Genomic DNA, 23,191 nt, shown 5'->3' on the forward strand with positions numbered 1-23,191 from the left:
ATCACACTCTGTGTTTCTTAGAATCCCCATTGAGCCTGGCTTTTCAGTTTCACATTCCTGTCCTCAGAGCATCCAAATGCACTTTGCCTTCCCTCTGAGGCATCTTGCTGCACTGCAGTGAGGGAATAAAATAGCTATACCAGAATCTCATGAGGCACAAAAGGTATAATTTGCAAAACTACCATATCCATGCCTCCTTCCTCTGACCTCATCGACCTGGAGCAGTCTGTCTCACACAGCAGGTCTCCCTACCTTGTCATGTGCTGGTTACATATTTGGTGATCAGACACATGACGGTATTAATTTGGTGAATGCATCACGCATTTTAGCATCTATTTTCCTGTTAGCCACTACCTTCGGTTTTAGAGGTAGGAACTCAAGAACGTGTGGCCTCTCCCCTTGCATCAGGCTCACTCATGAAGGTGATGGTCCTAACAGTCAACAAAGAACAGCAGGCTGTATGAGCATAGAGAAGGAGGACTAGGGTGGAGCATAGCAGAGAGGAGCTAAACCTGCCTGGCAGAAGCATGAAAATCCTTGCAAAGGAGAGGCCTCTGTGCTAATAAGCCCAGATAGATCTCCCCTGGCACAAATGGAAGAAGGGCATTGAGGACCAGGCAGTGGCCTGAAGAATCTGGGAGGCATGGAAGGCACCACGTGGTTTAAGATGCTTAATGGGGGGTGGCAGCAAATTAAAATGGGAAGAGAAACCCAGGCCAGAATGCAAAGGACCTTGAATGTCAGGCTAAGGAGTTTGGCCAAAGCAGTTTTAGCCAAAAGACCCAGAAAAAAAAAAAAGTTTTAAGAGAGAGACGTGACCTCGGGTGCACAGAGCGTAGAACCAAGGGAGCTTGTGCCATGGGAAGGCCACTGGAGGCATCCATGGTGAAGGTGGTGGTGGTCAAACACAGGGCAGGAATACTGCAAGGCAAGAGGACGAGGTGGTTTGAGAAGCCTTCAAAGGGGGTATGCGCAGGTAAGGGATGGAATATTGAGGATGAGAGATGACAAGGAGGCAGAGATGACTCCAAATCTTCTACTGAGAGAAGAGCAGCAGCTGACACCTGCTGAGAGCCTGCCCTGGGCCAGGCACTGTGTCAAGCTCATCTCAGGTATTATGTACATATGGCATTGAATCTTTACACCTGCAATACAAGGCATAGATTATTATTTTACCTATTCTATAAAACAGAAATGATTTTTAAAAACATTATTAGGAATAGAAAATAAAGTTAAAAAGTAAACCTTACAAATCACTAATAAGATAAAAAAAATTATAAACTTGAACTCGCCTGATGAGTTACAAAAGGTATAAAACAAAATGTGGAAGATTAACCGGGGAGAATTAATCAATCCATCATCATACTATAAAATTTCAATATACTGTTTTTTTCTTAATAAAAGGTAAAGAACACAAAAAATAAGCTAGGAGTGAGGCAATTTAATGATATAACCAGCATGGTTAACTTAAAGACCGTATATATAGAACCCTCCATCTTACAATTAGAGAATATCCATTCTCTCAAGAAATCTTTTACAAAAATGAATCATGCATCAGGCTATAAGCCAGACTTAACAAATGTCAAAGAATTAGCAATACAAGTTTTTCTAACACATGTCATAAATTACAAGTCAATAACAAAAAGATAAAGAAGAGTGTTTTGCATACATTTGCAAATTGGAAGTTCCGAATAACTCCTAGGTTGGAGAAGAAATCATGATGGAAACTAAAAATGCATAGAACAAAGCAATAATGAGAATACTACCCATTAAAACTTGTAGACTCAAACAAAGACATAATTAAGGAAATTTATAGCACAGTTGTGATTATATTAGAGAAGTAGAAGTGCTGAAATTAATAAGCTAAGTGTCAAACTTAAAAGTTCAGAAGTGGGGATAATGAGGCAGGATAGAACAGACATTAATAAGACAGAAAGTAAAGGCGCAGTAGTGTCTCTGACCTGTGAGCCTGACACACGCAGGGAAAAGAATCAAAGTAGTTCGGCTGCAGGTAAAATATCTGAATTGAGAATAAAGCTGCTGCCCAACATTGGCAGTCCACACCTAGCAAAGAAAATGACCTGGCATAGCATAGGCAACCACACTCATTAGAGAATACTAACAAAGCCCAGAATGTCCAGACTGATATCCATAATGTGTAGGATCTAGAGCAAGATTTCCCTACTTACAAAGAACCAAAAAAAGGATCACACTTTCAACATAAAAGAAAATTAATTGAGTCTGACCCCAAAATGAAAAGATTGTTAAACTGATAGACAAAGATCTTAAAAATATAATTATGCTTAATGAATTAACATGAGCATGTTTTTAGTGAATGAAAATCTCAGCAGGGAAATGAGAATCTCTGTAGAAAAATGGAAGTAGTAAAAAGAACAAAATGGCAAATCCTAAGCATAAGAACACAGATGCTGAAATGTAAAAAATGCACTGGATGGAGTCTGTAGTAAAATACTCGTGACAAAGAAAAGACATAGTGGCTTTCATGATAGATCAATAGAAATTATTCAGAGTGAACAGAGGAAAAAAAAGCTTGATGCATAGAGCATCAAAGACTCTTAAATAATATCTAGTTTCTCAATATATGTGCAGTTGGAGTAACAGGAGAGTAGATGGATAAATAGGAAAAAATATTTGACAAATTAATGACTAAAGATTTTATGAAGACATGGATTTGCAGATACAAGATGCTTAACAAACATCACAGAATAAATACAAAGAAGCCCAATCAAAAGTGCATTGTAGTTGGACTGTTGGAAACCAAAGACCACAAATCAATCTTGAAAACGGAAAAAAAAAAATCCATAGGAAGAGGATGCAGGAAAATAACAATTCAATTAATAGCTGACTTCTCATTAGAAACCATGGTGACCAGAAGAAAATAGAACAAAATTTCAAAAGAAAAAAATGAAAACTATCAACCTAGGAATCTGTATTATGAGAAAATATCCTTCAGAGCACTTGGGTGGCCCTGTCACTTAAGCATCTGACTCTTGACTTCAGCTCAGGTATTGATCTCAGGGTCATGAGTTCAAGACCCATGTTGGGCTCCATGCTGGGCATGGAGCTGACTTAAAAAAAAATTTTTTTTTAATTTTTTAAAAAAGAGAAAATATCCTTCAAAAAAGAAAGCTAATCGAAGACATTTTCAGGTAAAACCAAGTTCAAGGAATCAGTTGCCTGCAGATCCAGAAACCAGAATCTTAAAGGAAGTTCTCAAGAGGTAGAAAAGTGATACCTCATAAAAACTCAGATTCTTTATGATATATAAAAAGCATCAGAAATGTCAAATATTTGGCAGATGCAAAAGACATTGTTTTCTTTTTTGACTTTTTCTTTGTAATCTCTTTAGAAATGATGTACTGTTACAAACAATAATTATGACACCTGCTGGAATATGTAAAGTATCTTGATGGAATACACATAACAATGATAACAACACGGGACTGGGAATGGACTGAAACCTTGATAGATTTCTGCATTTCATGAGAAGTGGTACATTATGAACTCATTGTAGACTGAAAAGTTGAGTATATATTCTAATCCCTAGGACAAACACTAAAAGAAACCCAAAGAAATACAGCTAAAATAGGAAAATTCAAATTCTGAAAAATACCCAACAATAAAATGAAAGCCAGAAATAAGAAGTGGAGGAGGTGAGTGGAAACAAACCACACACACACACACACACACACACACTAGACTAGATGCAGCCATATAAATAATCTCATTAAATGTGCATATGGAACATTTACAAGGATAGACTGTATTATGGACCACAAAAACATATTAATGTGTTTTAAAAGACTGAAATCATGTACAGAGTATTCTTTGATCCAGTGAATTTAAATTAGAAAATCTATAAAAATAAGAGGGCCAGAATAACTTTATACACTTGCAAATTGAACAACATGTTTCTAAATAATCACTGGGCCAAGCAGACATTGTGAGAGAAATTAAAAATAATTTGAACTGAATAATAATGTAACTCAGGATATCAAAATTTGTGAGATGTAGCCAACGCCATCCATAGAGGGAAATTTTTAGCTTTGCTGGTTTTATTAGAAAGGACAGGAAATCAAGCCAACGGTGTATGCTTCCACCTTATGCTGGAAAAAGAAGAGAGAATTAAAACCAAAGTAAGTAGCAGAACAGAATGAAAAAAAGAATGGGATCCTATGAAATTAGAATAAAGAGTAGAAATGATATAATTTCATTTGAATTAATGCAGTCTGCACGGTGTTGTTCATTCAGCAGCTGATTCCTGTGTGAGATGCCCTGAGCATCACACTGGCTCCTTATTACCACCTTCACTCAGAAAGACAGTGTTTCTCCTCCCTGTTGTGGCTCCTGCCTCTCCACCAGCCATCCCGTCCTTCAGAAAATCTACTTTTTCATTCACGGTAGGCACACACACGCCTTGGTGCCTGCGGATGTACCTCTACAACCATGCTGATCTCAAGTGTAGGTGTTTTATTATAAATTTCCCGAGGGGATATTTGAAATCTCGGTTGGTTATACTGAGGAGGGGTGTATGGATTCGAGGATATGCGTGACCCAGACACGGCCAGCTCCTCCAGGTGTAGCAGGGAAGGGTGTGGACTTACCTGGACTTCTCGCAGGATGCAGGTGCAGGTGTGAGCATGAGTGCAGGTACGGCTTTCACCCAAGCTCCAGATACGGGAGATTGCTCCCCTCCCTGCCAAATATTGCCTCTGCCTTTTGATAGCCAGTTTCTTGATCTGCTCTGTTTTGTCCACCCAGTGGTGTGTTCTGCTCAAGAAAGCTCAAGAATGTCCAAAAGACCTTATGGGCGTGTGCACTAGTGCTTTATATGTCAGCGTGTAGAGGAGGAGAAAAGACTCAGAAAGAAGCCTTACGTGAGGTTACGTGGAGAGTAACTGAATATACTTTCCCAGGTTAAAAGGATCCTTTGATGCAACATGGAATCTATTTTTGTTAGAACTAGTTGGTTCCTTTGGTGAAGGTGTCCATCAGAGAAGCCTACCGAGTTCCTTAATGTTTCGTGTTTCTTTTTTTATTTCCTCTCTTGCAGATAAAGAATTCATCTATAGAGAACAGAAAGGAAGTGTGATACTGCGGAATGTTGAAACAAATACTTCTACAGTGTTAATAGAAGGCAAAAAAATTGTAAGTACTCTCTCTAATGACCAGGATAATTTCAGTTTTCCCTCCTGCAAGTCAATAAAGCAGAAAATGACTTTAGGTTTCAACTTTTAGTAGAGCCAAGCAGAAGCAATCAACTTGTAATACTACAGTCTGAGCAACTAAAGATAATGTGGAATTGAAACCACGCTAATTTAATAAGATGAAAGCAGTTTCTTTCAGCGTGTGGGACATTTCTCAGCAGGTGTTGGAAACAAGCGTTGCATACCATATATAATCGGAAGAGAAAGTCCTAGGGCTTTAGACATTCACAGAACAATAGCAGTAATGCACAGAGAATACTTCAGGAGGACTTGCTCAATCTCATTTTTTAAAAAATTCACCCCCACACGCACAGGGAATATTAATTTAGACACTGACTTTGCTTGCTCTGATGACATTAAGGGATGTTTATGCTTTAAAATGAGTACTGAGTTGATATGAATGCCACTGCTCTGGAATCTGGGAAAAACCTTGGTGTCCCAGAGATTAAAGTAACATTAAGATTTGGAGTTGATGTTAACAGCTGAAGATATTTATTAAAAACATTCTCTGAAGTTATGTGCCAAGAATTAATTTGAGGAGAATTAACTTTTCTTCTTTTGCAGTATGTTTATGCTTATCGTTATAAAGAATAAACACCCAGCGTTATAACAGGAGTGCTTTGCTTTCTTGTCCAATACACACAGACTCTGAATCAGAACAATCATCACACGCCTCTCGTGTGAATCAGAGACATGGGAGTTCTGGTATCCTAGAACCCAGGCAGTAGAGGAAACCACAGAAAAGATTAGTCAGTCCCCTGGTTTTACAGATAAGAGTCCAGAGTTCAGAGCTGGTGAGTGAGCTTTCCAGGGTCCCACAACCAGTTGGTGACCTCATCCCCTGGCCTGTGGAAATGCCACTCTACCTCCTTCCCCTCCTCAAGAACATTTAACTTCCTAAATATTTTCATTTTATTTATTTTTGGTGTAAGCATACTTTTTCCTTTTAAAAAACCAACTTATCATGGTTTAGTATTGAATGGATCGTCCATTTACCTAGACCGCTTGCTGGTATAAGGGCAGCCTAGCAAGGTTGCATCATGGTGTAGTTCCCAAAATGATAGCTTTATCGAATTCAATAGTATTCTGCAAAGTAAGACCCCCCCCCAAAAAAAAAATGAATGTGCATGCACGTTTGTATTAAAAACTCATCTTTGGTAGAATTACTCCCCTAAGAAAATCTCATTCAACCCGCTTAAAAATACTGAAATTGCAGAAATGGTTTTGTAATATTAATCGAGTGGAGAAAATGATCAGACCATTGCTGAGGGTAAGTGCATTTTAATGTCAGCATGTTATCCCTACCTCTGTGAGGATGTCAGGTTAGTCAATGCCCGGCGCCCTGCATGCAGCTGCACTCAGCAACAAAATACAAGAATAGGAACTGTCTTCTCCTTCTCAAATCAATAGCTTGTGACAGATCATGTATTTCAACTGAGGTTGTTTTAGCCAAATAATAAGCTGACTTCAGAAAGCACCTTAGGTAAGAAAAAGGGAAGAGCTCCTCTGAAAATTGGTGGGCTGACTCCACACAGTGCAATCTTTTTCTCCTTAAGATGTCATTATTCACTCATCTTACAAACATTTATGGAGCACCAAATGCACGCAGCCCGACTGGTATTATTCTGGATGGTGCCTAGCTTATTTTTGTCTCCAAGCAGCATTTAAATGCACCTGTCAACAAACCTCACAAGAAGGAGGAAGAAGGAAGTTGGTCAGGAGCCCATCACCCAGGGAAGCATCATCCAGGATGTAGGAGTCCCGTATTTAGGTTCTGATGAGCCAGTCATTTAAAATTCTTGCACTTTGGGAACCTGAGTGGCTCAGTGGTTGAGCACCTGCCTTCGGCTTAGCTCATGATCCCAGGGTCCTGGGATCGAGTCCCGCATTGGGCTCCCTACAAGGAGCCTGCCTCTCCCTCTGCCTGTGTCTCTGCCTCTCTCTCTGTGTCTCTCATGAATAAATAAATAAAACCTTTTAAATAAATAAATAATAAAATAAAATAGTTGTGCTGCAGTTGCGCCATCTCCAAGTTAAAGCCAGGGTTACTTCCGGCAGCCTAGAACACAGGTCTAAGTGAGATACACCGTGGACCATCCTCCCCCTTTGTGTTGTTTTCTTGAGCAAGTATTGGAAAAGGAAGCAGGATGCTGTGAGGAGTGAGTGTGCAGGATTGAGGGCAGCATCGAGCGGGCGTGGAGCTGTGGCTCTTGGGCGTTCTGTCCTCTTGCCTTTCCAATGGCTAACCAGGTGGTCTCTTCTTATTTGAAACCCAGAAGGTTGGAGATTGTTTACGTGATAAAACCAACTGGTTTTTGAGGTTGGTCTGTAAAAGTTCTGGAACTGGTGGAGAAATGGAAACGGAGCTGGTAGTCAGCAGGATTTGGAAATATTCCATGCAACCTTGACCTCTAACCTTGCTCCTTTCCTTCCCAGTCACACACCCTCACACACAAGGTCACATTGTCCAGGCCCGTTCTCCTGCACCTTCCCCTCAGGCCTCGGCTCGTGTGACTGGCCATTTTCCGGGATGGGTCCGTGGAAGGGAAGGCAAACTGACCCGTGGAAGGTTTTATGTCTGGCCAGCAGAAAGCATTTTAAAAGAATTGGTGATTATAGATCGGCGTTCAGCGCTTGGCTGTAACCACGGGGTCTGCCCCAGTCCCACCCCCCATTGTTGGTGGGAACTGCACTTTGTTCAGTAGCAACAGGACATCAGGCCAGTTGTATAAGCCCTGGGCACCTCCGTGGAGCAGTATAACGTCACATGCTGGAACGTGGACATGAGTCACACGTGGTTCCAGAGGGTAAGGCTGGACCGGAGAGCCTGGGTGGCTCAGGCGCAGGGCTCCAACAAGATGAGTGCATCACCGAGTCAGCAGTGCCAGGGGTAGACTCTGCACCCCCTGATTTTTTAAATTCCTTCTCTGTAGGCATTCAGGCTAGGGCTGCTCCCCAGACAGGGTCCTCAAAGCTTCCCGCTGGTAATAGGAATGATAGCAAGGGGCACTCTCTCAGGTTTTCAAAACTTAAGAAATCAAACCTAAACCAACTTTCACTTGAATCATATATTTTATATCCCAGGAATTCCAGGACGTTATATTTTGCTCTTATTTTAAAAATAATTTAAATGCCTAATGATGTATTTTATTTTTATGCTCCTATAAGACTCTTCTGTTAACAAATCAACAAATTATAAAAAGGTCTCTGTTTTGTTATGTATTCCTTTTTTTTCCCCTGAGAAATAAAATACTATAAATGTCTCTTGGCTCAAACTGAGTCTTTGGATATTTGGACAATGGCTGCCTGGTTCCTGAGAAACCTTATGAATCTTTTCTCTACTGAGGAGAACACTGACTTCTTTTTTTCCTTCCTTCTCTTCCTCTGTTGTCTATCTGTCCATCTATTCACCTGTCTGTCCATTTACTTATCTATCCATCTGTCCATTAGTCCATCTGCTTATCCATATACCCATCTATCCATCCATCTATCTGTCCATGTATCCACCATCCATGCATCCATCCATCCATTCATCCATCCACCCATCTCTCTCTCTATCTCAATCTCTTTCTTTACAGTAAAGTGCACTTAAAATGGACTTAATACACCTTGCTTGCTTCAATGGATTTCTTGGGGGTCTATAATTCTTATGGAGACTTAGCACCATCTCTCCAGTTCTTCTAGAACATAATAGCAAAAATTTTTCAGAAGGTGCTTAGCTTCTTCTTGAGAATTGGATATTTAAAACTGGAACAATCATTGGAGAGTATGTCACTCAAATTCTCCTTTTCTCTGATGAAGAAACTAAGATGGTCCACACACAGAACTCTGCTCTGACCTCTACCTGTTGTGCTGTAGATCTCACACACCAGCTCAGAGTAATTCTCTATATTGACCTATGACCTTCACACTTACCCACAGTTCATCCTTCTTAATTTTTTTTTGTTTGTTTAGGGGTGAGCGGCAGAGGGAGAGGGTGAGAGGGAGAATCTTTAAGCAGATTCATCACTGAGTGCAGAGCCCAACATGGGGCTTGATCTCATGACCCTGAGATCATGACCTGAGCCAAAATCAAGAGTCAGATACTCAACCAACTGAGCCACCCCACCCAGCCACCCCACCTCAGTCCTTGCTATTGATAATACCAGTGGTTAGGTTGATACAGTCATTTTGTATCACTTACATTCTTCTGGGTGTTTGGAAAGCAACTTGGCAATCCATTCAAGATTAGTAAAAATATTTATGCATTTCTGCTTATTCCAGGGAATTTTTCATAAGTAAAGAATCTAAAAAGTGAAAATATTTGAAGCTAGAGAAATAATTAAATACAAGTAGATGAAATATGTAGACATGAAGAGGATAGTTATGAAGATGATAAAAATATGTATGACATTACCTTAAACACAGAAAAATGCAATATTATACTTACACTTCAATTAGCGACTGTCAGCATCATCTCTGTGTGTTGAAAAGGCTAGAAAGTGCCCACTGCGCTGTGCAAATAACTCATCTTGTTGGATGAAGAAAACTTTGTATATTATTTTTCTTGGTGATGATTTCCATAACTGCTGTTTCAACATACTTTATTCGATAATTTTAATCAGATTTTTAAAAATTCAGCATCATGTTTCAAAGAGATTAGACATCCTCCAACAATGAATACATAAGAACTGTGGACAGTTCCCGGAAGTACTTGGAAGGGAAAACATGAGAATAAAGAAAGCATCCTGTTGCTCTGCTTCTGTCAGGTTTTCTTACTTTTTATGTCTTTACTTGTTTAATTACTAATCTACTCATTTTAATTACTTATTTAAATTACTAAATTAACATTTAAATAAAAAGTCTTTTTGTTTCTTTAATTTATGCTCCCCTTTGAATTTATATAATCATTAGACTGTGGAATTTGAATTTTTATCTGTCTCTAAAAATTAATGAATTCTGACTCCTCACAGAGAGGGACATAATTACAAGTATTATTAGACCCATTGCAGAATCAAGAGGAATAATGGGTTCCTTGTGCTGCAGAGCAACTCCAGCCATTTGTTTGAGATCAGAACTGGAGACCACTTTTTTCCTTTTTTCCCTCATCCAGTGTGCTTGGCTTTCATAATTATTAGTTTTCATTCTGTTTCATTTAATTTCCATCAAGGGCTTCATGTGCCTGTGGTCTCACGATTGGAGGAGGAAGAAGCCCACCTGCCTGGGCTTCTCCTGTCTACCCTCTGCAGAGCCCTGCTCGGGCTCAGGCTGTCATAGGTGGGCTCCTGTAGGTGTACTCCCACACAGGTGGGCTCCTGCAGGTGGGTTCCCACAGAGGGGCTCCTGCAGGTGCACATGTGCCCCAGGTGGGAGGGAGCCTTAGCCACTGCCTTGTGGACCCACCCCCTCCTTCACTTGCCGTCATCCTCCTGCTCTGGATGACACGGGCCCCCCCAGAAGACCAGCAGCTGGACAGGAGCAGGCCAGCATAGCCAGCGTGCATTTCCAACCCAAGGCTCAGTGCACTTCGCACCTAAATACAAACCAGGAAGGGGAAATAGCCTTGTTTTTGTCTACAGTTGAAAAGACAAAACCTGGCACCCCGAAAGCCCACTGAATTGTTTTGTTTGCCCCACGGAGTGGTTTCTTACAAACTAGAAATCCGGGTTTCTGGCTTCTCTTGATAAATAGGACTATCTGGCAGCAGCGGGCTTCATTTTCCCACAGACAGCAAAATTTGGCTGGTGGAACAGGGTAGCAGCTGTCCATCCCCCACAGTGGCTACACTCGGTGACTATGAGCCAGATTGGCCTCTGGGTTGCGAAGCCTCTTAGTCCGGGAACAAAGCGATGGCACAGAGTCGCCGTCTTTTGCGTGAACATTGTGAAAAGCTGTGGCGCACACTTTGTCTCTTCTGTCTTTTATCCATGTCTGTGGGGTTCTGCTCATCCTCTGCCCTCTACACCTTTTCTCTCTTTCCCCCCTTGTGTCACAGATGCTCTTTCTATTCGTTCCTCTTTTCTTTCTTTTCCCTCTTCCTCTTCTTTTTTTCTATTTCTCTCATTAAAAGAACAGGAAACAAACTATGTTTTATTTATTTTGATTGCCATTTTTATTTCCTAGGCTATTCTGTTTTTAATTTTTAAAGTAGGTGAAGAGAATATTTTATACCTCTGTCTTTCAAAGAACTGAAAAGAAAGAAAGTAGCAGCATAATTTTCTGGCCCTGTACCTGCTAAGCTATGCAGGTTGAGGGCAGTCTGATGTAGCTTCTGAAACATCTGTACTGTGGCATTTACATTAAACAGGGGTGTCCTCTGAGCAAGGTCCTGGGCTAGAAGAGGTGGGTGGGTGGAGACAAGGATTAATGAAATACTTTCACTCTTGGGGAACTTTCCACCCAGATCTAAAAGAAGCAAGCATTTGCATGACATCTGTTCTGCAGTTGAGCCTGAGCATGCAGGGAGCAGCAGGTGAGAAGGAAAGCAGAGCCTTGATGTCAGCAGCAGATAGGGGGCTCCGAGAGGGAGAGGGACGTTCAGCAGCCCCTGAAAGGCGAATATGAGTTGCAGACATGTGGGAAGTAGCATCCTTGCTCGGCAGTGAACAGGCTGAGCAGTGAAAGCCTCATGCACAGTCAGGGTGTCAGGTCAGCCATCCCGGGTGCAGGTGGCCTGGGAGCAGCTGAAAGGCCGAGGTGTGGGGGCCCAGGAGAAAACAGGGAGCAGGCCATCCAGCCCCTTACTCAGTGGTTCAGTCTTTACTCTGAAGGAAACAGGAAGGTATGGGATTTTTGAGGACAGGCCTGTGTGCACTAAGAAAACAGCTAGATCGACATAAAGGGGATTCGGAGGAGAGAAAGACTGCAGGCAAGGAGCCCTGGGGACTGCCGCCAGCCCTAATGAAGTGGAACAAGGTCCAGGTGAAGGCAGTGACTAGGAGCACAGGAGGGATGACTGGAAGTCCCATCACGGAAACATAATTGCCGAGTCCAGGCTACATTTTGTGTGCGGGCCCATGAGGTTGCAGCAATAGCTGTGCTGTCTGGGGCGGCACGGATCGCACTTACCACCACCCCAGTCAGGGGGCATGGAATGCTTGCTTCTTTTAGATCTGGGTGGCTTCTTTTAGATCCTGAGCTACTTCCAGGAAGAGGATGCTGCAAGGTGCACACAGGGTGCATTAAATAATAAGAGATATCTGAGTGCCTACGATGTAAACACTACCCACATCTTATTTAATTTAAATCCTGTGAGCTGCAGTTACTTTATTCTTCCTCCTTTACAGATGAACAAAAAAACGGGTTTATATGTAACTTTTTCTGAGTCACAGAACCGGTAGCTGAGACTCCAGGACTGAACTCTGCTTTGTGTAATTCCAACCTACCTCATTTCTAGGTCGTGTAGGGGGTCTGGCTCTGGCCCTCCTTCCTGCAGGTGTGCAGATGGGCCTGCCAACAGCCTGGGAGCCAGAAGGGTGCTGCAGCCTCGGGTCTGTGGTTCCTACCCAGGGATGCGAGCACACCGCTGCGTGGCCTGTAGGCCACTGCACAGCACCCCCAAATCAAGCTAATACATGAAAAATCCTGAGTCAGGCGAGCCTAACGCAGGACCTGCTGGTGCCCCCAAGTAGAATGACCAGTGCTCAAGGTGAGAGACTTCTCAGTGGCAGGTCAGCTCTGCTCTGTTGTAGCTGCATTTTCAGGCTTCCTCTGGCTCTCACCACCAGTGTGGGAACTCTACCTGCCTCCTCCCATCTGACCCCAAAGTCAATGATGTTTAGGTACATTCCAGGCCGGGATGTGGACTGTGGCTGCCTTCCCTGCCAGGACTGGTAGGCCCACAGGCACCCCCCTTCCCTGTGGGCTGGGGAGGGTGCTTTCCAACCCCCACCTAGCTGAGCTCCTGGCGGTGGCATGCAGTGTCCTCCTGACTCATTTAATCTTCTCAACGTCTGGCTTTGGTTTTATCATTACTAATCTTGTTTATTTTGTTCTTGTTTTCCTTTATGAAGAGATTTTCACAAAACAGCCTGTGGATATATTTATGCTTCCCGCACTCTTCATTTCCTTTCCATTACGTGGTAATTTGGAGCATTCTATCATTCTGTATCTCTTTCTTTCACTAATGGCCACCTTTCCTTCCCTGCATTTATAATCATGTAAATATTTTTCTCTTACATGAAAACAAGACACCAGCTCTTTAGATAAGTGTTTCACGGGCAACATGCCTACCATCTAACATGTACAGGGTTGTCGTGTACATAGACTGATATTTTTCAAAGTTGGGATAATATTATTTTTTTTTAATATTTTATTTATTTGCTCATGAGACAGAGAGAGAGAGAGGCAGAAACACAGGCAGAGGGATAAGCAGACCCCATGCAGGGAGGCCGACACGGGACCCGACCCCAGGACCCCAGGACCACACCCCAGGCCGAAGGCAGGCCAAACCACTGAGCTACCCAGGAATCCCCCTGGGATAATGTTATTAAAAATTGTGTCCATGATTATGACTCAATAGCCCCAAATTATGCAAAATGTAAACCACACACTAGCCTCACCGGCGAGTGTAGGCACGAACATTGTATTTGCAGTATTGGCGGATAGAGCTCACTCGTGTATCAGAATTGTAATATGCCCTGTATCATGTACTCTGACAACAGCATTTAAATATCAAGAAATGAATCAATGAAACCCATTACAACTACAAAATAACAGAAAAATCCTTATGATTATATCGCAAGATGCTGGTAAAGCTTATCAGCAACTTCTAATAAAATTTCTGGGTAAGGTGAGAGTGAAAAACAGCTTAAATATGATAAAAACCATTTACCATAAGCCAACAAACAGCGAGACCCATTCTCAATGGCAAACAGTAAAACCATTTCGATTATAGTCAGGCCAGAGTACTTGCCATCACTATTCATATTTAATGTGTTCTTGGAGATGGCAGGAAATGCAGTACACAAGCAAAGGAAGAGATGGGAAGAGGAGCTAGAAAATGAGAAAAAAATGTCTCTCTTTTCCTGGTAACATGATTCTATCCCTAGGAAATCTAAAAGATATTAGTTTAAATAAACTGCAATTAATAAGAAAAAAATTCCCATATGGCTGTATACAAGAAATATGTAAATAAATCGGTAGCACTCTTTTCATGAACCTAAATACCTAAAAGTGTGACTAGTCCCTTCACAATATGAACAAAACTAGGGAGTCCTATAATAAATCTAAGGACAGCATAAGACTGCAAGGAAACTATAAAATCTTATTGAAGAGTTGAAAAAATTTAAAGATATAAGGTAATTTAGATAAGAAGACTATTAAATATATTAATTATCTTAAAATTGATATCAGACTTTAACACAATCCTAATTAGGATGATGGAAGAAATTTAATGTTAAACATTTGATAAAATATCTTAATTGCCATTTACAAGAGTAAACACCTGAATGTAGCCGTGAAAACTTTTAAATGTATGGCAATCTGTACTCCTTTGCCTGATACAAAAACACGTAATAAAGAATTGCAGTCAGCTCAGTAATAGTAACGGCTAACACTTTTGAGTACTTGTGATGCATTGGAATGACTTTATTGAATTTTCACATCAACCATGGGGCACAGATGTTATCTCCATTTTTTTTACAGAGGCACAGAGAAGGTGAGAAACTTTTTGAATTTCACATAGTAAGTGGTGTAAGCAGCATACAAATCCCAGGCTTTTTGAATCCATGATACAAGCCCCAAACCCTCCACGTTTGTCTGGGAATATTATGGATAGAAGTGCAAGACTACAGAATTCAGATGTACGTTCTAGTGTCAGTGAGGATTTGATACATGAAAAATGTGAAAAATGCTGGGGGATTGATGGCATTATTAGAAAACAGTGCCAGCACACCTACCACTATCTACACGGAGATAATGTCAGATTTCACAAATATATGAAATTAAATTCTAGTTGGAGTAAAAGTTTAACGTTAAAAAAAAACCTCATTGCTTGGTTTAGCACAACAGAGATAAATTTTCCAAAATATGAATTCCAGAAGCTGTAAAAAAAAAAAAAGAGCCTTATTTAATTTTCATGTAAATGTCTTAAATTGTAAAAATTAAAAGGAAAAATCAATAGACAAATAGTAGATGATATTTGCAGTCCAGAGAACAAATGAAAGGCTAATATCTACAAACTACAGAGAGTTCTTCCAAATTGATCAGGAAATGACAAATAATCTGATAGAAAATGGACAGAAATATTGTAGGAGTCAACCTCAGGCAAACCTGAAACCATGGCTTCCTTTGCTTCAGAGATTTATCCTGATACAAATAGTCTTGGAGCAGATATTCAGGAATATGCTAGGTGGTTTTGCATCCATTACCTGCACCTGGTGAAATGGTGGACCTACAGCCTCTAATTTCTGCCGTCATTGGTGGCTTTGGGACTGGGATGGTCAGAAGTGCATGAAACAATTCTCACGAATGACAAGGAGCATAACCTTCTCAAAAGAGCATAACCAGACCCTCACTGTCTCACATTTTATCACTAACAACTGACTCTGTCAAAGAAGGTGACCCGTACTGATTTCTAAGTGTAGAAAGTCACACTCTTTTCTTATTTCTCTTGGTATCTTTATGTAAGAAACATCATGGCCACTACTATAACAACAGGGATTATATGTAGATATATCCATTCATTTATTCAGCAAACATTCATGAAGCATCTGGTATATGCCCATCCCTGTTAGGCCCTAAGGATACAGATATGACCAAACAAATTACATTTCTCTTCTTGACATTTGGTCCTGACTATGAGAATTTAAGATGATCAGAACTATCCTCCAAAAACAAACAACTATAAAACAGGACAAAGTAGGAGGGAAACAACAATTTTCATACCATAGGCAGTTCATAGTTGTGATCCCCAAGAGAAAGAAAGCAAATTAAATGAGCCCAGCTGTCACCTGAGAATTCTGCATAAAAGTTATTGCTAGACTTCAAGAGGAGGAAAAACTCAAGCCTTCTGTCTTGCTGAGTCAAGAAGACAGACCAGAGTTTGGGGCATGGGTAACATAATGGCTAAGAAGGGAAAGGTAACTAGAGAATGGTCAAAAAATCTGCATAGGGTTCCCTTTGAGACTTGGATTGATTATTTACCCTTATATATAAAGAGCAAAACACCACAAGTTAGGACAAAATAAAACTTCAAGTGAAGAGCAATTATAGGACCCCATAAAGTGAAAAGTTCCCAGAGCTCATGCACTGCCAGGAATCATTTCAGTTTCTCCAAGCCATAAGACATTAAGACCCTGAAGAGCAATCCCTTAGGAAGAAGAGTCAGCCCTAAAATGATGGCTACCTCTAGAACAACCTTCATAACATCTTAAAAATAGGGGTGCCTGACTAGTTCAGTCAGTTAAGCAGCTACCTTTGGCTCCAGTGATGATTCCAGGGTTCTGGGATTGAGTCCCTCATCAGGCTCCCTGCTCAGTGGGGAGTCTGCTTCTCCTTCTCCCTCTGCCCCTCCCCACTGATTGGGCTCGCTCTTGCTTGCTTTTTCTCTCTCTCTCAAATAAAATCTTTAAAAAATAAAAATAAAACATCTTAAAAATAAACTTTGAGAGAATGATGTTAATCCACATGTAATTAACTGCCTGTCATAAAAAGTCCAGCATTCTTCGAAGAAACATGAAAAATCCAAGACTCTATAAGAGAAAATTCAAAATATCTCGTGTTCATTTTTTTTTAAATTACTATCTAAACAAAGAAGCAGGGAAATGTGACTTATAATAATGAGAAAAATTAGTCAAAAGAAGCAGACCCACAAATATTAGAGATAATAGAATTAGAAAAACATATTAAAACTGCTGTGATAAATGTGTTCCAGATGCTCAAGGATATAAAGAAAACCATGAGCATGAGGATAAGAAAAATTAAAGTCTATAAAACACCCAAATAAAATTTCTAGAGATTAAAATCAAATTTAAAATTAAAAAAACCTAGATTAATGACAGACTGGACACTCCAGGGAAGCCAAGGGCGAAACCCTGAACTTTAACTGAGACAATAAAACGTCTCTGAAGTGGGGATGCCTGGGTGGCCCAGTGGTTGAGCATCTGCCTTCGGCTCAGATCGTGATCCCCGGTCTGGGATCCAGTCCTACATCAGGCTCCCTGAAGGGAGCCTGCTTCTCCCTCTGCCTGTGTCTCTGCCTCACATGAATAAATAAAATCTTAAAAAAAAGGAAAGAAAGAAAGAAAGAAAGAAAGAAAGAAAGAAAGAAAGAAAGAAAGAAAGAAAGAAAGAAAGAAAGAAAGAAAGAAAGAAAAAGAAAAAGAAAGAAAGAAGAAAAGAAAGTCTCTGAAATGAAGAACTGATAGGGAAAAAGTACTTACACAAAACTTGTCCCACACCTCTGTGACTTGTTAAACAACACAAAATGAGCTAATTATAGCTGTTATTAAGACCTTAGAAAGAGAAGGCAAAACAGACTTTTGAAGAAATAATGACTAAACTTTTTATATATTTTTTAAGATTTTGTTTATTTATTCATGAAAGACAGAGAGAGGCAGAAACACAGGCAGAGGGAGAAACAGGCTCCCTTTGGGGAGACTGATGTGGGACTCGATCTCAGAACCCCGGGATCACGCCCTGAGCCCAAGGCAGATGCTCAACCACTGAGCCACCCAGGTGCCCCATGACTGAACCTTTAAAATTTTAATACAAGAACTCAAAAAATCTCAAGCAAAATAAACATAAATAAAACCACACCAAAGCATATGATGATTGCATTACTAAAAACTAGTGAAAGGAGAACATTTTCATGGCAGCCAAGAACAGAGACATATTACATACAGAAAAACAACAGTAACAGCTCTTGCCCTATGAGACATTTTTCAAGTCAGAAGACAGTGGAGTGGCACCTTTAAAGCCCTGGGAGAAAAATAAAACTGTTGATGTAGAATTCTACATGCAAGAAAATGTCTTTCAAAACTAAAGATAAACTGGAGAAAAAATCTGAGAGCATTCATTGGCCACACACTAGCACCATGAGAAACTGAAAAGAAGTTCTTTGTACCAAGAAAGATTATGCCAGCTGAAAATTTGGATCTACATAATGGAATGAGGAATGCCAGGAATGGTCAACATGTAGCTAAGCTTTTGGTGAAAACTTAAAAAGAAAATGAATTAACTAATCCTGAAAAATATGTCTCTTTATAAAAGGGTCCATTAAATGTGAAAATGTCCAGCTCCTTTAAATGTAATAAACTTATGTAAGACTTCTAATTCTTTTCTCCAGTGCTACACATTGACTAAAAGACATAAACATATACACATAAAATCTTTGGAACATGTTAGAATTTTCTTGGCCAGGACCCACAGGCACAGAAATCTGATAGAATATGGGGTGGGAGGTCACTACTGCATGAAGGACAGGTTTCCTATATCATCATGTCCATAAGCTCCCCTTATTACTCCTAGAGGATTCAAAGGTTAGTTTTAAAAATCAAGACCCATTATAAGCCTTCTATGATATATACTTTCAATATAAAGACATGGGTTAAAATTACATGATTGTAGAAAGATATTCTATCCAAACACTAACCAAAGGAAAGATGGAATGGTTAATACCAAAGTAGACTACAGAATAGAATTTACTACAAGAAATAAAAAGAAATATTTCACAATGACAAAGGAGTCAGTTCTTTAAGAAAGCATAGGAATCTTGAAGGTGTGGGCAGCCCCCGTGGCGCAGCGGTTTAGCACCGCCTGCAGCCCGGGGTGTGATCCTGGAGACCTGGGATCAAGTCCCACGTCGGGCTCCCTGCATGGAGCCTGCTTCTCCCTCTGCCTGTGTCTCTGCCTCTCAGTCTCTCTCTCTGAATAAATAAATAAAAATCTTAAAAGAAAAAAAAAAAAGGAATCTTGAAGGTGTATGCAACTTAGCAATAGAGATATAAGATGTAAAGCAAAAATTTGGTTGGACCAAAACCAATGGACCCATCCACAATTAAAGTACCAATGGACACATCAACAATTAAAGTAGGAGATTCCAACAATCCTCTCTGAGTACTTGATAGAACATGTAGAAAAAAAGACTGGTGCAGATACTGAAGTCTTGAAAACACTGGAAACCAAGTGACCTAACTGACATTTGGAGATTACACCACTCACCAACAGCAAAGAACACATCCATTCTCCGTGTACGTGGAATATTCACCAAAACTGATAAAAGTCTTGGCCATTAAACAATTCTCAACATATCTCAAGCGCTAAAAACTGTACAAAGGGTAGTCTCTAACAAATACATAATTAAACTAGAAATCAGAAAAATATCTGGAATGTAGCCTGATGAATAAAAATTAAACAACCTGCTTTTGAGTGACAAATCAGCCAAAGAAGAAAGCAAGTAGAAATTAGATAATATTTTGAAGTGAAGGAAAATTAGGATGTATAATATCAAAATTTAAGGTGTATGGGTAGGCAGCACTTACAGGGAAATTTATAACTTTAAGTGTTCATAGTATTAGATTTAGGCTTACACCTTGAAAAACTAGAAGGAAAAGAGAAACCTAACATAATCACCCAGAAGAAAGGCAATAAAAAAAATTAATTGCATGGAAAAGAAAAAAATAGAAAAGAAAAAAAACAAAAATAAACGCAAAACTGGTTTTTGGAATAGATCAATAAGATTGATTAAGAACAAAGATAAAGGACAAAAACCAGTAGTAGGAACAGAGGAAGGTCCATCCGTACAGGTATGGAAAGCATAATGGAAGGTATTTGTAATGGCCTTATATTGATCAATAAATTTGACAATGAAATGAAAATAAATGAAATAAGTCTTTGAAAGATACAAATTATCACAGTTCACTAAAAATGAAATAGGTAATCTCAGTAATCCTATATCCATATAAAAATTGAATTAATAGACAGAAAGCTCCGCATGTAGAAAAACTCAAGGTGTAAATGGCTTCTTCCCTGATGAATTCTACCAAACTTATAAGAAAATTATTATATTGGTTCTGCATAAACTTACGAAACTAACAGAAGAGGAGGAAGTACTTCCCAAGTTATTTATTAGGCTAGCACTGCCCCAAAATAACCTAACAAGGTTATTTCCAGAAAAGAATACCACAGACCAATTTCCCTGATGAACACAGGCAGAAAAATCTCAACAAAATAGCAAATCCAGTCCAGCAATACATAAAAAGCTAATACATCATGGCCAAATAGAGTTTATCCAAGGAATGCAAGTTTGCTTCAACATCTGAACATCAAACAATGTAATTTACTGTTTCGAAAGCCTTAAAAAAAAAAAAAAAGCAAAACAACATAATCATCTCAGTAAATGCAGAAAAGAGCATTTGAGATTATTCAACACTCATTAGAAAACTCAACATCCATTATGAAAATTCTGAGCAAACTGAAAATAGGAACATCTTCACTCAATAACAGACATCTACAAAACACCTGCCACTAATCACCGAATAGTGAGGAGTGAATGCCTTCTCCCTAAGATGGGGACAAAGGCAAGGTGTCCACCCTGGTGTCTTCTGTGCATGGTCGTTGCAGTTCTCTAGGGTGGAATGAGGTTATAAAAAGGAGCAAAACACATCTAGTTAGGAAGGGGAAAAAAAAGCCTCTTTTGCTGCAGAAAATTTGATTATATAGAAAATTCTAAAGAATCTATCAAAAAAAATTGCTAGAACAATTAATGAAGTTTAGCAGGGTTGCAGAACATAAGGTCGGAGTCCCAAAATCAATTCTATTTCTATATGTTAGCAATGGAAAATTGGATATTGAGACATGTATATTTTCTATGCTTTATATATACAAAATATCAGTAATACCAAATACTTAGGAATACATTTAACGAAATATGGGCAAGAACGGTACACTGGAAACTACAAAGCATAACTGAGAGAAATTAAAGATTTCAAAGCCCTCCTTTGGGGCACCTGGGTGGCGAGGTTATTTCCAGAAATAACCAGAGCGTTTCCAGAAATTTCCAGAGCGTCTGCCTTTGGCTCAGGTCGTGATCCTGGGTTCCTAGGATTGAGTCCCACATCAGGCTTCCCGCAGGGAGCCTGCTACTCCTTCTGCATCTCTCTGTGTGTGTCTCATGAATAAATAAAATCTTTTTTTAAAAAACCCTCATTTCAGGGAGCTTACATTCCAGTGAAGGGGACAGGCTCTAAATAGGATAAATAAGTTAAATGTACATTATTGTAATAATGATTAAGTCTAGGAAAATAAGGGACGAGGGTTATGAAACATCAGAGGCAGCCTGTTGAGATTTCTAGACCTCATAGCCACTGAAGAGAGGCAAGGCCTCACTTAGGAAGCTTTCAAGAAGAAAGCTGACAGGCGACAATCTAGAGTATTGCAGGCAGGAGTGAGACCATCGCAAGGACCACAAGGGCCGCACGTGCCCGGCTTGCTCTGGGAAGGTGTGGACAGCAATGTGGCTGGGGTAAAGGGGGCCAAGGAGCCATACTTGGAGATGGGGGCCAGGCAGTAGGCCCACTGCTCAGTAAGGACTTTGACTTTCAGTCCACGTGAGATGGAAGCTGAAGGGGGTGAGTCGGGGCTGGGTGATGGTTCCTGTATTGCAAAGATGATCCTGACCCCTGGAGCTAGAGTGGACTGCAGGGGCCCAAGTCAGAGCCTGGGACACAGCTCGAAGGTTACTGCAGTGGCCCAAGAAGTAGGAGCTTAGACCTGGGGGATGATGGAGGGGTGGGGAACAACTGTTCTGAATGGACTTTGATGGAAGACCTGCTCAGCTAGATGCGAGCTGTGTGAGACAGAAGAGAGAAGAAAGGAGAGCTAGGAGCTTGGCCTGAGCGGCTGAGTGGATGGGGTTGCCGTGTCTGAAATGAGGAAGACCGTACCGGGGCTGGACAGAGAGGGGATGGGATGTGAGGGGCTCTGTTTTATCCACTTTACATTGACATGCCCACCTGACATTCAAGTGGAGACACCAGGGAGGTGGTGGGACATACCTATCTGAAGCTCAGGGTCAAGTCTGGTCAGGTTCAGGGGGTCTCGGACATGTGATGATTGAAATCCTCAGCAGGTACCCAGTTTTCATAGCCACGAGGCTGGGTGGTCACATAGGATGTGATTTCTGATCGAAAATCAGAGAAACCCCAGTTATTAATGTTGGTTGCTCTGACATTCAGAGGAAAGAAGGGAGCCAGAGAAAGTGCATGAAGAGAAACATTGAGGAGGTACAAGAAAGCCAGGCATGCATCCTGGAAGCCAAGTGGAGACGGGGTTTTGGGGAGGAGAAAGTGGTCAGGTGTGCCAAGAGGAGAGCTAAGAAATCATGGCATTAAGCACATTAGTGTCTGGTAACCTTGAGAAGAGGAGTTTGGGTTGAGTGGGGATGAGAACGTGGTGGGACTGAACTTCAGAAAAAGTAGGAGAGAAGTCAGAGCATAGCGCGTACCTTCAAGGAGATATGGATGGACAGTTTTTTAGAGATAAAATCCACATTGCCAAACACATACCCCGTGAGGATCAAATGTGCCCGGAGCAGGGGGGTATGAGCTGAGCTCCCGGTGAGGCAGCACCGCACGTGCAGAGGGTCAAGCTGAAGAATATAGAGCAGTGCTTCCTGCTGCCAGAGCAGGGAGAAAGGCTGCACTCACTCATCAGTAGTGAGGCTGTTAATTCCAAAAACGTTTTTGAAAAGCAATTTGGCAATATCTATTTGCATTAAAAAAAAAACTTGTAAATCATCAACCCACCCTTAGATATCTATCCTTTAAAAAGTTTTTTAAAACCTCACACACACCAGTCAAGAGACACGGGGAAGGGTTTTTATTACAACATTGCATATCGTGACCACCCTGGAAACGCATGACAGCCGCTCCTTACCACTGCACGGCTTCTGTGTCTGCGGGCTCGCCAGTGTGCTAAAAATGCGTTTGTGATGTCCAGACTCACACTCATGGTGCTTGTGCCGTCATTCCCAGACGTGTGTA

At 40.7% G+C, this 23,191-nt stretch overlaps 1 protein-coding gene across 4 annotated transcripts in view; it reads left to right on the forward strand.

Annotated features, from left to right (window-relative positions):
* Positions 1–23,191, forward strand: part of DPP6 (dipeptidyl peptidase like 6) — an 825,076-nt gene that overhangs the window by 546,594 nt on the left and 255,291 nt on the right. For all 4 annotated transcript variants that reach the window (XM_038559795.1, XM_038559792.1, XM_038559793.1 and 1 more), the window contains exon 4: positions 5,075–5,169. In XM_038559795.1, coding sequence (XP_038415723.1) covers positions 5,075–5,169 — 95 coding nt within the window. The remainder of the gene's footprint in view (positions 1–5,074; positions 5,170–23,191) is intronic.

Source organism: Canis lupus, chromosome 16 (assembly GCF_011100685.1).
Source record: "Canis lupus familiaris isolate Mischka breed German Shepherd chromosome 16, alternate assembly UU_Cfam_GSD_1.0, whole genome shotgun sequence".
Classification (NCBI taxonomy): domain Eukaryota; kingdom Metazoa; phylum Chordata; class Mammalia; order Carnivora; family Canidae; genus Canis; species Canis lupus.